General features: G+C 42.8%; 1 protein-coding gene across 7 annotated transcripts in view; it reads right to left on the bottom strand.

Moving 5' to 3' along the window:
* SLC4A11 (solute carrier family 4 member 11) overlaps nt 1-16,865 on the bottom strand; it is a 256,975-nt gene that overhangs the window by 167,657 nt on the left and 72,453 nt on the right. The window contains exon 2 of one of the 7 annotated variants that reach the window (XM_045018783.1): nt 4,239-4,401. The exons of the other annotated variants lie outside the window; for them this stretch is intronic. Coding sequence (XP_044874718.1) covers nt 4,239-4,278 — 40 coding nt within the window. The 5' untranslated portion in view covers nt 4,279-4,401. The remainder of the gene's footprint in view (nt 1-4,238; nt 4,402-16,865) is intronic. 7 annotated transcript variants of the gene reach the window in all.

The following is a 16,865-nucleotide window of genomic DNA, read 5'->3' on the forward strand; positions in this document are numbered from 1 at the left end:
CTTTAAAAACCACGTTTTCTGATTTCTCCCCCATGGCCCCCAAGTTCCTCTGAAAGATTCAACAGTGGGATGATATGGGATGTGTGAAAAACTGCAGGATACAACACCCGACTACCTTAGGGACAGTCAGTGCAGGGTAGGAAGAGGCGTTATTTCAAAAATCAGATTATAATGGAAAGCAAGTTTCAGCTCTGAGGGAGCTAACTCCACTCTGTGACAAAACATTTTAATACTTATTCACCCTGCTGCCGTTGGCATCGTCTGTAACCTTCTCTAAGTTGGATCCCATACCCATGCTATGAGACAGCAGGCTAAGGCTCTCTCTAATTTACCCCATACCAATCTCTGCCACAGTAAGACACATCACACCAGAGTATGTCTAGGAACCACAACAAGCAAGTTATTTAGTGTAAAAAAGGTCCTTAAAGTGGGATGCCTGCTTGACAGTTGCTTGTGTAACAGACACGTCTTAGTTGTCCATATGTGAGCAAAAGTTTTCCCATGTACTTTAATGGGTGACGTCAGCTTTCAGTGTTTTTTGCCTTTAAAAACAGGGCTAATAGTGTGTGTGTGTGTTTGAAGAGCTAGCCTCACTCCGGGAGAGGGAACTGGATTCCAATCCCTTTTGTGTCCGGTCCACAGGATTGTTTACCTACTCAAACTTAGTTACGTCTTGACAAACCCCACTGAAGGGAATGGGTTTGCACAGGTGGCACTCGGCTTAATTTGATGACACTGGGGTTGCTCTGGTGTTTGTCAGTACAGTGTCGTCTGCAGGAGCTCTGTTACAGATGATGAGAAAGAAGGAAAGAATACAGCTCGACTCCCAGAACCCCGAGTGAGGTTACAGGGCTAGAAGCTAGAAAAAGACATTGTTCTAGCTGTAGATTGAGCAGAGTTGACAGATATGGAACCGCACAGTGCCATGGTTACAGTTCCTGTTCACAGGGCAGGAATATTTTAACAAAACAGACTTACAGCAGAATAGTTTTTTTTATTGGAAGCAAGTTGAAAAACTGCCCTCTGCTAAATCTTCACCACCTGCTGCAATGGCTCTCAGCACAGAGCCATCAAGCATCTGCTTTTCAAATACAGGCAGTACATAGAAACATAAGTACAGCCACTTTGGATCAGACCAATGACCCATATAACCCAGTATCCTGTCTTCCGACAGTGGCAGATGCAGTAGATTTCTGCAAGCCTACATGCAAATTAGCATTAGTACAGTAGGCAAAACACCACCACCATCTAGCACTTTTCACCCTTAGATCACAGAGACCTTTAAAAAAGGACACAAATATCAATGCCTCTTTTCACACATAGGGAAACTGAGGCACTGTGGGATGGATTTAGCATATGTGGCTATCACTGCAAATATACTGAATACATGCACATAATTCACCTCTCATGGTGTAATTAATGGTAGTTTTACATATATGTAATTAGAGGGCGGATGACTTAGTTTCGAATGATGTGTCATTAAAAATATCCAAACAGTTTGCCCTATTGGGCATGTTTATGCCCAGTGAAACATTCTAGAAGGAAGCAGGACTTCAAAGAAACATTGGTTGTATCCATGGGATTCTGGTCAGCAGGGCATCATTGCAGGTGTTCAGAGAATAACCCCTGAGCATTAGCTGACAGGACACTACTGGAATTCACTGGGTTTCACAAATACCTCCCTAGATTCCTGGAGGTTAATGTCATATGCATCTCTTTTTTTAAATCTCAATTTACGTAATATAGTGTAATGCTTTTGTCCCATATATACTTAGCACGCATGTGTGCTATGTAAACTGGGTGGGGGGGAGACAATCTCATAATTCCCTTAGAAGCATATGTACTGTGAGTAATGAAGGTGTGGGGGCGGGGGTGAGGGGGGATTATGTAAAAATCACACACAAATATACAACAGTGTCAGTTAAAGTCATTGACATGACTCCCGTTACTCATGCTGATTATCCCCAGGAAGCGTCAATAAAAGCATCATATGTTTTGTTTATTCCACGGTTTAGAAAAAGTGATTTTAGAAAAGTTCACTAGTACTCCTTTTGGACCCCTCTGCTTATAAAGCCAGGTTGCCTAGTTATTTATTGTGAGCCTCATTCAGTGTAAAAAAAGTTGGTTTAATAACTTATGAAAGCCTCAAGTTATTTACTATGGCTTTGCTATAAGCCAAGGCATCACCTTCCCATCAGCACTACAAATAAGTGCTGTATTTATCTGGAAAAAGCCAGTTTTGGCGTAAAGCCGGTGTTTCTAACCGTGTTTAATCACAGGCTATCAGACCTTCAAGCTGTCAAGGACTGACTTGCCAATTCTGGACTGCTCCTTTCTCCAAAAGTGGATGGATTTGACGAAAATATTTCCATTGCAGGTCATTGTTACAAAATGGCAGCTTCACAAAAGCTGCTCAGAGACTAGAAAAGTTAGAGATAGTGGTGGCCATCTACAATAGAAGTTAAGTTACAAAGCCCATCGCTGCTGGTGGGAATGGTGCAGGTTGTAGCATAGAAGAGGCTTAAGTTATTTTAGCACCATCCTTCTCAAAGCAGCATTAGATGACGCAGTACTTAAAAGGCCCGAGATCTGTGTACCTGACAGATTCCAACAGCAATCCAGGCGAGAAGGTTAAAGGTACAAAATAAATGCATGCTCTACAGCATAGTCCATGAGTGCAGTAAGAGTCATTTATTTTCATAACTGCAGACTCTATATGGAAAAGTAACACACTGTTTAGTGGGCTGCTAAAACACATTTCAAATCTCAGCTAGAAGACTTAATGATAGATAGAAAACTTCTATACAAGCAAGCACTGCAACTTTTCCTGTCATCTACAAGGATGAGGATGAAAGCTTGGAAAAAAATCCAAATGCCATCAGATAGAGATTGTTCACGTGCACACTTCTGGCACCAACATCATCTATCTGGATAACAGCAGAACGCCAACAAAAAACACTCATTTAACACAGGCTGGCCCCCAAACTACCACCATGACAAGATTTTTAGCAGAGCTAACAAGTAGAGAAAGACATGAGTAGGTAGCCAGACAGCGAGAGGAAACATTATTTCTTTGGAAAATTGGTGTTCAAAACAGGTCAAGCAGTCACCAATGAACTGAGGAGAAAAAACACAAACTCCACCAAAACAAAACAAACAAAAAAATTCAACAGAAAAAAGTTTGAGTCCCTGTTCCAAGCCAGGAATATTTGTGGCACCTTAGAGTTCCAAGACCGTGTTATTGCTACCTCTGAACTAAACAGTTCCTTTTATTCTAGAATGAACTTTCATGGAGAAACAGCTGTAAATCCAACGCAACTTAATTTTTCATAAAAAGCAACATTAGAGCAGTCATGGTGCTTTTCAAGGAAGTACTGCTATCCATTTAAAAAAAGAAACAATTGCACAACATTAAATTTGTCATCCATCTGGTAGCGAAGAACCTTATTTCAAAGTGCATTTAAAATTGTGTCAGTGATTTGTTTCCAAACAGCCTTTCCAAAAAAAACAAACCCCTCACCGTCAGAAAACATTACCGGGGTTCTGCCAACACATGCATACACTCCAACCATTTGCAATCAGGTTAAATCGATCAAGTTATGTTACAACTTTTACGCGGACTCCTTTTCTAAAGAGAAGCCAGACTCTCATCTCTCACTACAGTTAGTTAAAGAGACTCCCGATGCTAATTTTCCCCTAATGACAACCGATGTAAACACCACAGTACAACGTAAACCTTTAAACTGCTAATTTATCCCCTGCTCCTCTGAAGGAAGCGGTGGTTTATTTTCATGTCATATCTGCACCAATTTGGTTTAAATTGCCTCAACTGCTGTCAAATTAGCTCCATTTTGCAAACCCGGTCTCCTCCACCTTGCATCGGACCACAACTCGCTTATAAACAAAAGGGTTGTAAACAATGATGCAACTCAGTCAAAACTTGACACTTTTTTTTTTGGCAATTGGGGGGGGGGGGAGGAAATCGGGGGCGGGATGGGGAAGTAGCAAGCTGCCCATGAAAACGAAACGCTCTTGCTAAGGCTGCTAAAAGCGTCTGCCCAGCTCATTGCAATACAGGAAAACCCTTCACAGTAAACATTGCACATCGCGCCTGTGAGCTGCCAGCACACGCGGGGTGGGGAGGGGACGGACGGACCCACACACACACACACACACGCACACAAATCTTGCAGGTTGCGATCCGAACTAGCCGCCCCGCTCTCATCCCTGCGCCTTACCGCATGGCTGGAGGTGGAAAACCCGCTTTGCCGCTGCCATGGCTGCGTCTCGCTCACCCCATCTTCACCATCCTGTTCCGGACCCTTGGAGACTTTTTTTTAAAAAAAGAAGCAGCAGCAGCGCAGCCAAAACTGAAAGTCCTTGTGCACCAAGCAGCGCGGGCTGGAAGGGGAAGAGCAGCAGTGACAAAACCCCGCCTGGGTCCTAGTGCGCCCCGCGTCTTCCCCTTCAAGCCCTGGTCCACCCCTCGCTCGCCCCGGCCCTGGACTCGGAAAAGGTCTTTGCAGCCCCACCTGCTCTTATGAACGGTGATTCCACCGACCCGCCCTTCTCACCTTCCCCGCTCCACGGACCGGCCCTCAGTGAGCGGCAGAGGAGCCAATCAGCAAACCCACCCGTACCTTCAGTATTCTTGCAAACTCCTTAAAGGAGCACAGGCAACTGGCATGTTTTCTTTAACCAACTAATTAAAACAAAAGACTTTTCTGATAGCGCCCCCCCCCCTAAATAGCAGCTCCGGAAATATTGTCTCCTCTTTTGAAAAAAAAGGAGGTGTTACAGAAACTGTTTTCCTGCTCAGGTTTGTAAGGGTCTTTTGGGGTAATCGAGTATCAGGGGGTAGCTGCGTTAGTCTGTAGCCGCAAAAACAACAAGGAGTCTGGGGGCACCTTAAAGACTAACCGATTTATTTGGGCATAAGCTTTTGTGGGTAAAAAAAAAACCTCACTTCTGCAGATGCATGGCTCTGAATAATCAATCATTTAACTTGGGTAATCAGTTTCCCCTTCACTAATAGGGAAATGGTGAAACTGACTATACACAAAAGTGCCATCAAATGCACAAAACAGAACAGATAAAATAGAAACATACATGATCACGCGTGGGGCTTGTAACAACAGCAGGTACTAAACATTCGGACACGCGTGTGGTTTTTAATGTGACGATGCCCCTTGCACTTTAAAAAGCAGGACACACAGGCACGTTGTCCGTTCTTCTCTAGAGTCCCAGGCATGCATGTTGTTTTCTTACTGAACTCGTTTGGCAGTTACCATCATGATCTATTTGTTTGCCATCTGAGCAGTGTTTGATTTGCCTCGCCATTATGCATTCTCACCAAAGAAGCGATAGATGAATAACTCTAGGGAGTGCAGAAAGTAAAAGACAGAGGGAGTGGCTAAAGGTCTGTTTGTTAAATTTCAAGCATCATATTAAAAGCTGCACTATACAGAAATGGAAGGAAACTTAACACTCAGACTCTGAAACAAAATAAGTTCTGAATTTAAAGACTGGCCCGGGAAAGATGATGTCATCTTTAAAATATATAGAAGAAAATTGAGAGAGAGTTTCAGGGTGTATCTAAAAACTTGATCTAATCAGTTTTTGACCCGAGACCCCCAAATCCTATTCTCTATATCGATCCCATATAGCTACAGCAATTACACCACAAAAATCCAGACCCTGACATATCCTGGCACTAGACTGCCACAAAATTCGTATCAGACATTTGGATCCAACCAGTTTTGGGGGGAGTTTTTGTCTGCAACCCCAGACTGGTACTCGCTAAAATTAGCCAACCATAGCTAGCATGAAAAATGAATCTATGAAAAACCAGCCCCCCCAACGCATTCTGGCATAACAGCACCACAAAAACCCTGGTCTTGCACCTGGAGCCAGCTAACTTTTGGCTCAGAAACCCAAGACTGTACGATCCAAAAAAGCAAATATCCTTGGTGTTAGTCCAACAGAAACATATGGACCCCAGGGCATCCTGGTAAAGGGTACTGGAAAAAAAAAAGAAGAAAGAAACCCACACGTATCTAGCACCTAAATCCATTTGGACCCAACTAGGTTTTGGCTCCAAATGGTAAAGAAGTTCACTCTCCAAACAGACAAGCGTGACTACTTCCAGCACACAAGAAAAATCCAGACTCCTTGTGTCCAAAGCAAACGTGGGATGGAGAGTTGGGTGTTCTGGTTTTGATCAGATCATGTTTGGTTTTAGCTGATGAATTCATTTTAAAAAAATACCGATTTGTGGTTCCACTAACATTTTTCTGATGTTGCATAAATTAATGCTCGTTAGTTTAATGGCTTTAAATCTGTGGTCTTAATAATTTAACCTTCATGTCCAGTTTGGATGTGGTTTGTACCTGAACCTATTCAGAATCGCCTGGGGTCCTATACTGGAAAGTGGTGAGCTCTTAGCTCTCATTGACTTCAGTGGGTATTAAGGGCCTTGCAGAAATCAGTCCCTTGGATAGTGTATAGACCAAAAGAAAGCCAGTGGACATCAGATAGGGAGTTGTATGTACTTGTAGGGTATTTTCATGTAATGAAATCAAAGAGACAAGGCAGGAGAGAGAATATCTTTTACCTCACCTAGCTTCTCTCTCTCATATCCTGGGACCGACACAGCTACAAGAACATTGCAAATAACTTAAAATATTCATTTAACAGTGCCAAGAGCCAGTTCTGTCCTTGGGCACCCTGGGTTCTTTATTATTTGGTAACTAAAATAATATTGATAACAAATGATCAACTTCCTTTTTCCTTTCCGCACGGAGAGATAAAACTTGGTTCACTTCTTGGTCACCTTTGATCTTAATTGCTTTAAGTTACTGCCCTCTGGGCTCACCCTCTCCCCCTTCCAACCAGTCTGAAGCTCTGCAGCGGTTCTCATAATTTCCTCTTGCCATTCTGACTTGGTCACTTTCCTCCTCCAACATTCTCTCTCTAGCGTCCAGTTCAAGCACTTTGGCTTGGCTAAAAGGCGGTTGGAGACTTTTGATAACTGGTTCAGTGACGAGGACGAAGCAGAAGCAAATCTGCAGGGGAATTGAGGAGAAAGCCAATGCAGAATAAAAAAAAATACAGCATTCTCAAGCAGTATGGTGGGTGATAGGGTTGTAACTGGAAGGGTAGGAAGGATTAAGGAAGGAGCTTGAGGGTTTTTTTTAGGTTAGGGAAAACCAGGGAATGTTTGCAGGAGTTAAAAAAAAAAAAAAAAAAAAAGCCATGAAGCCTTCACACCAGAAAGTTGCAGGTTTAACTTTAGTCATAAGAACGGCCATACTGGGTCAGACCAAAGGTCCACCTAGCCCAGTATCCTGTCTGCCGACAGTGGCCGATGCCAGGTGCTTCAAAGGGAATGAACAGAACAGGTAATCATCAAGTGATCCATCCCTGTTGCCCATTCCCAGCTTCTGGCAGACGGAGGCTAGGGACACCATCCCTGCCCATCCTGGCTAATAGTCATTGATGGATCTATCCTCCATGAATTTATCTAGTTAGTTTTTGAATCCTGCTATAGTCCATTTTTAATACCTCTGTGTGGACCCTTGATATACTTTGAGTGGCTTACTCCTGTTTACCTTAAACCAGCTCCTAAACGATGTAATCTAAACCAAAATAAGAGTGTCTACCCAGGTTTTTTTTTGCAGTTTAACTAAATTGATTTAAAAAAAAAATCACCTTAATTAGCTGATGTCACTTCTCTCATGTAAACAAGGCCTGAGATACAGATGAAAGAGCACGAGTGGTCAACAGATAGACAAGATGGGGTCAAGGCCCAAGGCTGAGTGGTGAGGCATGGCTCGCAGTAGGAGAGGTTATCAGAAGCTGGGAAGAATGAAGGAACAACACAGGACAGGAAGGAAAGGACAGATGAGAGAGAGAGATGGGGAAGTACTTGTCAACTTCTTCTATAAGAAAATTGCTGCCTCCCAAGATGATCCTGGGCATCCAGTCAGGAGGGCAAAGGAGAAGGTTTGAGGAAAGAATAAAAAAGGCGGGAATCTGTTAAGAAAGAGACACTCCTCCGCTTTAAGCGACATGGCAGTGCCCCTACAGCTATGCTGCTAAAAGGTGCACTGTGTAGCCGCTGTTTGTCAGTAGGAGCAAGCTCACCTGCTGACAAAAAACTTCCACCCCCAACAAGTGACAAAACGCTGTTCACACCAGCACTTGTCATCAACAAAACTTTTGTCTTTCGGGGTGTGTATGTGTGTGTGTGTGTGTGTGTGTGTGTGTGTGTGTGTGTGTGTGTGTGTGTGTACACACAACACCTCCGCACAACAAAAGTTGTGTCTTTCACTTGCCAGTGTAGACAAAGCCTCAGAGAGAGATGCTTGTGCTACTGGTGTAGAGCTCACTGACTGCAGGAGGGGTCCGGATAGAGAGCAGCAAAGAAGTAAGAGGTACTTATGGGCTGAAGGACAAGAGGACTGAGTGATCAGGTGAGGAGAGGGCAAAACTGTAGGAAAAACAGATGGTCAGAAAGATGCAACTCAGTGACTGAGGGAACCAGAGAATTAGCTAAGCTGGTGAGTGGCAGAATAGCCCCAGACCTAGGAATCAGATGGAGAAAGTTAGGCTGTGTGAGACAGGACATCAACATGGACAATAAATTCATCCAGAAACAGGGAGGTGTGTGTGTGGGGGGGTGTTGGAATGAGGGAAAACTGCACCCTGAGAAATGATGAAAAAGGGAAAAGTTGCATCTGCAGAAGGTCAAAAGTGTGGCTGGTTAATTCTGGAGACTGACTTCCTTTGAAGAACCAGTCCAGTCCCGTTCTCTTTGCTAACCGTATGATCTGGGCAGTAATACGCTGGTAATAATTCACCATGGTTCCCCCATAAAAATTTCCCCCTGGCCTGTCAGACATTGCTGGAAATGTTTAGCCTTCTTCCTGAACTCCAGAGTGACTAGATAATGATAGCAGTACATCATGTTCAGCGTCTCTCATTTGAAACTGGTTACAGAAGTGGAGAGTTTAAAAAAAAAAAAAAAACAGAAACAAAACCTTCAATTTGGTCCGTTCCAAAGGCTCAGACCCTGCTCTTCATGTGTATTTCTAGGAGACCCAAAATACCATCTACATAGCGGTAAATTTAGTCATTTCAGTGCAGGGGTGCAAGCTCCATTAGACACAGGGAACCCAACCGAGTCCTCACCCCTTCAGGTCAGTAGAAGGGTTTTAACTACGGGATCTAGTGAGACCCCATTACCCTGTCCAGCATATCACTGATTTGGAGTGGAGGATGACAAAAAAGCAGCTTACTCCAGAGAGTTTAACTTGGTGGCTAGGGGCTTGGGACCCTCTGGAACAGAATATTTGGATACAGACTTTTTTAGCACTCCAACACCAGCTTACATTTACCTGTGTAAGTGGTATGATTTGGGAGTTCGGAGCCAGATCTGCTAGATCTAGATGGATATGATATCTGATGTGCTCTTGCACCAAAATGTATAGGCTCCAGATTTTTCTGGAGTGCTTGTATTTGTCTTCTAAATGGACAGGGGGATGGGGGGGTTGAGCCCAAAAACCAGCTGGATGCAGAGGCCAGACACCTGTTTTGATGGTACTCTTGTGCCAGTATGCATCAGGGTCCAGAATTTTTCCACTGATCTACCGAGCAGCGTTTGGGACCCAGAATGAAAACGTGGCTTCATGCTAGAGAGGAGGATTTTTTTTGTAACACTCTTGCATTAGGAAGTGCCAGGATCCACATATCTATAGTAGATTAGCACCAGCTCAGATAGCAGGATTTCAGGGGGAAAAGTTGTCTGCAAGGCCTGACTCAGCCACACTCAAAGCATGATTCAAAGCATTTGTTATAATGTTTTCCTATTTATTTTATTCCCTCTTTAGCATATACCCTAAACCCTTCAAAATTTCTCTGCTGTGCTTCGAGTGAGGCTTAAACAACAAGAGTTTTGCTTCACAAGTAAACCTGATGCCAAAAATCCTTGTTTGTGTAACAGCAGCAACGTCTATCATTGGACCAACTTCTGTTGGTGAGAGAGACAAGCTTTCGAGTTTACTCAGAGCTCGTCTGCAGGCCCTGTACGCTTGAAAGCTGGTCTCTCTCAACAAACAGAAGTTGGTCCAATAAAAGATATGACCTCACCCACCTTGTCTCACTAATATCCTTGGACCGACACGGCTACACCACCACGATAAGCAGCCGATCAGCCAGCTCTAGAGACAGAACTGCTGAGTTTCAGTAATTGCTACTGCACAGCAGAGGGAGCACAAGTTATCATTTTTGGCAGCCTCCTCAGAGGATAACAAATGAAGACTGGGCAGCACCGGAGAGGTCAACAGTGTGCTGGAGGAGCACACAGAACTCTTCCAGTTCACCCTCTCGTGCAAAGGATAATAATCCTAGCACAAAGGGTTAACATTTGAGATCTAGGTTCTAATTCTCCTCATTCTCATGCACTGATCTGCCAGCAGATTTGCAGGGCCAACCTTGGAGCAGTAGGGTTTGGTTGTTTTGTTTTCAAGCAAACTAGATATTAAGGGCCTGATTCTTTGTTGCCCTGCACCTTGGGCAGTCATTTACAACTGTGCACAACATGCACAAATTGGATTTTAGATGCTACCATTGTGATATGGTAGCATTTTTACCCACACACTTTGCACAGGTGTAAATAACTGCACCAGGTGCAGAGCAGAATTGAATCAGACCCAGAGAATGTGGGGAAAAACTTCTCTGTCAGATTAGAACAGTTTTAAAGTAGGTCAGATTCTGGTTCTTAAAGCCGTATTTAACCTATCTTTTATCTAATCTTTATACTCATTCCCGCATATCATGAAAACAAAAAGACCAGAGAAAACAAAAATGATCAGCCTGAGGTGACGGCAGAGTGATCTATTCAAGGAGTTAAAAAAAAAAATTCTGGGATTAATACAGCATAGAAGAGGAAAAATCATAAAAGGAGGTAAGGCAGGGACCGGCATAAAACTTACTCCTGCAAAGTTGAGTCTGATGCTTTAAACACAAACAAAGTGAGATGTTCTCAGTTACACGTCTCTCTCACGCATCCACCCACCAGTTAGGGATCGAGAACATCTCAGGCAGAAGAACATTGGTGACTAGCTCACTCGGCTCTCAGTTTCTGCCCCTCTCTGGGTTTCCCTACCAATGGGAGCCCCGGAGTGCACAACACACCTAGGAAAGCCTCTCTCGCATGGGTGCTCCAGGAATTTACAAGCATGCGCTAACAGGCCCAGCATTACCCTGCTGCTGGGGAGAGAGGTCACCGAACCTCTCCACAAAGATTGCTCCAAGATTGCTGCTGGCTTTGAAGGAGGATTGGGATAGAGTAGCCAGACAACTATACCAGGGTGGAGCTGGGACTCTGCCTGCACCTGTTACACCAACGTACTTGTTTTATTACAGAAAATTATTATGGACTGGGTAACACCAGGAAATGCAAACTCCTGAACAGCACGACGCTATTTAGTACATCAAACAGGCTTTGCAGAATTTGATTTTTGTGTTATAATTTTGACAGATGATACCAATGTTCAGTTTTAAGCATTTTTTCCCATTTTTATCTTCACGGTTGCACACAATTGTGGGTTTTAAGTATTTTTTGGTCTATTTAAATGTTCACAATTATAGGAAATTATGGGGGCTATCAAATTATGGGGGTAGTTAATGGCAGTAGATGTTGAGATTCAAAAAAAGTTACAAGCTGATAAATGATAAACCACAAATGGTCAACATCACATCAAAATAAATGAAGTCAGTATTCTTAAATCGAACTCTAGTAAGGTCTCAAGCTGCATTTTTCTTAATAGGCCTATCTATAATTTTCAGTTATCATTGATGGACATATTTTTTCCTCAGTTTGTAGGGGGCGGGGATAGGGTGAAATCAACGTTTACTGATATTTATCGACAAAAATCTAATCCTGCCAAACCTAATCATATAATACCAAAGGCTGAGAATAGTAAGTGCAGTTCTTCAAGATGTATTGTCCACACACATTCCACTTTTGGTGACTAACAGGCAGTTGCCAGTTTGCTTGGAGAGGGGTATGAGGAGTCCTATTTGACTAGTGACAGCAGGCCAGCCCAGCCAAGACTGGCATTCGAGCTGGACACCTGTGTGAGCAGTAAATATGTGGATCGAGCTCCAGATAGCTACTCTATATATCTCCGGTATGACACTGTTACCCAAACAGGCACCAGAGGCTGCCTGAGCCATAGCAGAATGAGCTCTAATAAACTACACTAATCCTAAAAAACCCTACGCTAAATTGCAGAGTGTGCAACAGAAGTATATGCTGCTACGGGTTCCATCTCACAGCCACAGGCGAGAAGGAACCAAGAGATGGTTGGATCCTACTCCATGTTTATACCCTTGGTGGGGAGGGGTTCTGTCATCCAGGGCACAGGCATGGCGCCGATACACACTGTTAGCCTAGAGAATCCGATCTCGTGTGCATGTGGCACTTGCTCACCGAGAGTAAAATCTGTATAGATGTTTGTTCGGAGAAGAATGCACATTTCTCTGTGACTTTAGACACAAGCGTGGTATCGCATGTACAGCATAAAAGATTCCATTGCCAAGTATACGCAAGGGGAAACGTTAAAGGAGATGAAAAATATTTACTCACTATATTTAAATCATAGAATATCAGGGTTGGAAGGGACCTCAGGAGGTATCTTGTCCAACCCCCTGCTCAAAGCAGGACCAATTCCCAACTAAATCATCCCAGCCATGGCTTTGTCAACCCTGACCTTAAAAACCTCTAAGGAAGGAGATTCCACCACCTCCCTAGGTAACCTACTCCAGTGCTTCACCACTCTCTGAGTGAAAAAGTTTTTCCTAATATCCAACCTAAACCTCCCACACTGCAACTTGAGACCATTGCTCCTTGTTCTGTCATCAAATGTATAAGCTTAATTTGACTCCCCCCCCCCCTTTAGAACAGAATTAATGTCCTTCATTTACAAATGGAGCACACCAAATATCGGAAGGAAAAGAGTGGGAGGACCAACAAGCACTCCCAACCCGATCAGCATTGCCTTCTACTTGTACAAAACACCCTTGAACTCCCCTCTGTCACAGTTGAAATATACCCCAGTAGAGCCTACTTGGAAGTGCTAGATGCTATTACACATGAAAAATAAGAGATGAAGGAGAATGGAGGAACAATGGCTACTACAAGGAACGCTTCCATAGGAGACAAAATACCAGCTACCATTTGGTACACAAGAGGTACATGTGTATGCAATGGACAGGTTTGTACATGGATGGTCTGTCAAGTGAGTACTCATCAAGCCACATCTTGGCTAGCAATATGTGACAAGGTAACAGCCCCGTGCAGTCAGCTTCTGCTCCCCCTCTGAAACAAGCAGCCTACAGCAAAGGGCTAGATTCACAAGGGGGTCTTAGGACCTCATGTCCAACATTTAGGTGCTACTGCCATTCATAAAACTACTTCTCAGCTGCTGCCTGACTCTGGAATTTGGGTGCCTGTGTTTCCACTGGCAAAATTCCCTTGGCACCTACCTTTCTGCACAAAGCTGCCATGATCCTGACACCACCAAGCTGCTTGGCGAGATTCACAAACTAGGTATTCCCACACCCTATCTTGCCTGCAGAGTCTGATCAGCTGTGCTCTGAGTGCACAACCTACCCAATAGGTGGCACTACTCCCCTTAGACCCCATAGCACAGGTGTTAGAGTGGTCGCCTAGGAAGGTGGGCAACTAGCGTTCAAATCCTCACTTTGCCTGATTCAGAGCAGGGATTTGAATTTGCGTCTCCCACACCCCATTTTAGGCCTCTAACTCACCAGACTATTGGGTATTCTAGTGTGTGTCTCAATCTCTCCTGTTGATGATGTTCTACTATGGCCCAATGAATATTTATTTATACAAGGTAGACTGTGGGATCATTGTGTCACCTGTAATATGAAGCCTTGGACTAGACAAAACACTTAAGGGTATTTGTAGAGAACCATCATGTTCTGGCAGGGGTATAACTGGATGAGCCAAACAACAAAGAGGTGGTCAGTTTGCTGTTCCTCTGTGCCCTGCTCTATATTAGGCAAGTGAAAGGATACAAGGAAATTAAAAAGGCAATGAATTTATAGAACAGATAAAAAGGGAAAAAGTAACTAGCCTGTGGAACTCATTGCTGCAGGATATGCTCGTGGCAAACAGCCTGTGGCCAAATGCTGGCCTCAGATACATGGATATGGCTGACTCCTAGTTTTGTATCTCCAGATGAAGGCAACATTTGGCCCATAATTAGGCTTAAGGAAAGATTACAGACAGAGTAGGAACAGTCACACGGGTTAGATATCATGGCAAGAGTACAGGCCTGAACACCAAATTTCCTTATTGTATCTAAGACATGTGTTTGTGGTATTTTAATAAAGACAGCCGCTATTGAGTCTTCTGAGGCATGTCTATATTCATGGATGATTGACACAATAGAATACAGGGTCTCCATCAGAGCCATTACTCACTATATCCTATAAGCAGCTGCTATAAGGGGGTCTTTAAATATATGGGTTATCGACATGATAGATGCCAATGGCTCCATTTCTCTGCCATTAGTATGCTCTCGAGAGCTTTAATGCTTCTCATGATTGTGGTCTAATGTATCAATTGGAGTTCAAATATTTGAGAAATATACTGTACGTAAGTTACATATTACCACTTACATGTAGCCTAAAGGAAAGTTACTTCTCACTTATTTTGTTTGGCATAGTCTCTCATCCAGAAAAGAAAAAAGAAGTTTATATTATGCTGCTTCTGGTGGGTTGAGTCAAATTAGCATAATATGGATCTTTCCCTCATAATGATAACAATATAGATCACAGTATAAAAGCTGCAACTGCACAAGGAGGGGTAGCTGATTTTTCAACCTTATTTTGGACATCTGTAGAAAAGTTTCCCCTTACTCTAAAAAGAAATCACCAGCTGTTCTTTGCAAAAGCTGAATTTAAAAAACTTCAAATTACCTGGTTCCTGTTGTCAGCAATCAGTTCTTCGTTCCTATTAGCTATGGCTCCAACTATGGGCATGTTTTTACTATTGCTGGAGGCAGTTTGCTCTAGCTAAGGCGTTACTATGGAGTTTGTTTAGTTATTTTAGAACTTAGATGATGCATTACCAGGAATAATAAAGGATGGCCCTTAACTAAGATTTGCCTTTACTGAAGGTATTATAAAGCTCAACATGCAGACAACAAGATCAAGTCCAAATGATGTCATGTGTACTGTATATAGTAGTGCAATTTAAAGAACAACCCAGCTGTAAAAGTAACAAATAACTGGAAGAACACTAAAATTATTAGCAACGACATCTGATGACCTAAAACAAGATTCTAATTTATTTAGTTTTTATTAAAAACAAAAAAAAATTACTACTTCTATTCTTATTTTAAAACATTTGTGTGTAAAAAAATACCTGTTTTCCTTGCCAGATTGTACTAAATTAAGATATAGGCAGAAACAAACTTTACCTGGTACCTTCACAAACATCATCAGGGAGAGCCGAGAGCCATATAACACTGCGATTTTATGCGGAACAGGAAGAATGCATTGAAACTGGCGAGCGAAAATCTAACAAGGAAAGACATCTTCCATGTAAAACGATGCTTTCAGCAGCCCAAGACTCCTTAGCAGCAGGTTCACAAGGACTTGCGATGAAGAAAAGCTGCACAGCCACAGAACAGCTCGAGCAGTTTTTAGATCGGCTAAATACACTTCTGAGACAAACAAGAATCATATGCTGGGATGTGGTTTTGAAAAATCTTCATACTTGGAGATGGTGCCTTTCATCTTGCCGAGCAGACTTAACAGCTGCTGGCAGTCTGCTAACAGTGAGTGCAAGAAGAGCAAAAGAACTAACTCGCATCAAGGTGCTCAGTACAAAACAACGTCAAAGTCTGACAGCATTTCACTCGCCAACACGCCACGTTGGGGTGTGTTAAGAACACTTTGTTTGATGTTTTTCCCCCTAACTCAAGGTGAAAAGTCCATTCTTTAATTTTCTCTTTTCTATATGCTGCACTTAGGCATTCGTATTAGATTAGGGATTCGTGTAGTGGAGATGCATTGGACTCCCAAGCTAAGTGGCTGTAACTATACATATTTAATCCAAAATACTGTACAATTCCATGTCACTGTGGCATTTGGTAAAGTGATACAATAAAAACAAACCTCAGAAAGATGAGGAAGCCATGATAGCCAGCCCTAAAATTTTGTTTTGCGGGATCTGACATAACAGTTTCACTTTAGATCTGCGCCATACCCAATTACCTCAATTCTGTCCTCAGTGTACTTAGCAGCACTTCCATTCTCTCAGCTTCTATTGAATGCAATGATTGCTGTGTCCATTTTCAGGTAGGAACTTGACCCAATGCACATCAAGGTGTCACGTCAAAGGGACATCAACTTTAAAAAATGAACAAAAACTCCCCCACAATGTCTGATACTTGCATCAGTAGCAAAAATGTAAACAGCAAAGATTTCTGTAACTGTTTACTTCCTGCACTGGACAGCACTTTATATAGTCAGTTTCACTGTCTGTAGGATGCAGCAACATGGGAGGGGAAAGCACTTTAAACAAGGAAATCAACGGGCTAGTTTAAATACGCACAAAATGGCAAAGCATCTCAAGGGCAGGTGTAGGGCCTGAAACGTAATTATTCTTTTTAAATTATTCACATTTTAAATTGATGGAGTCCCTTTAAGCAGATTGTTTTGAATACTGTCAAGGCTAAATCTAGATTAGTAATATCTTAGACTGTAAATAGGAAATGGATTGTTATAGACACACAGATTTCATTTTCATCATTTATAGGGTAGAT

This window comes from Mauremys mutica, chromosome 5 (genome assembly GCF_020497125.1).
Source record: "Mauremys mutica isolate MM-2020 ecotype Southern chromosome 5, ASM2049712v1, whole genome shotgun sequence".
Lineage (NCBI taxonomy): Eukaryota > Metazoa > Chordata > Testudines > Geoemydidae > Mauremys > Mauremys mutica.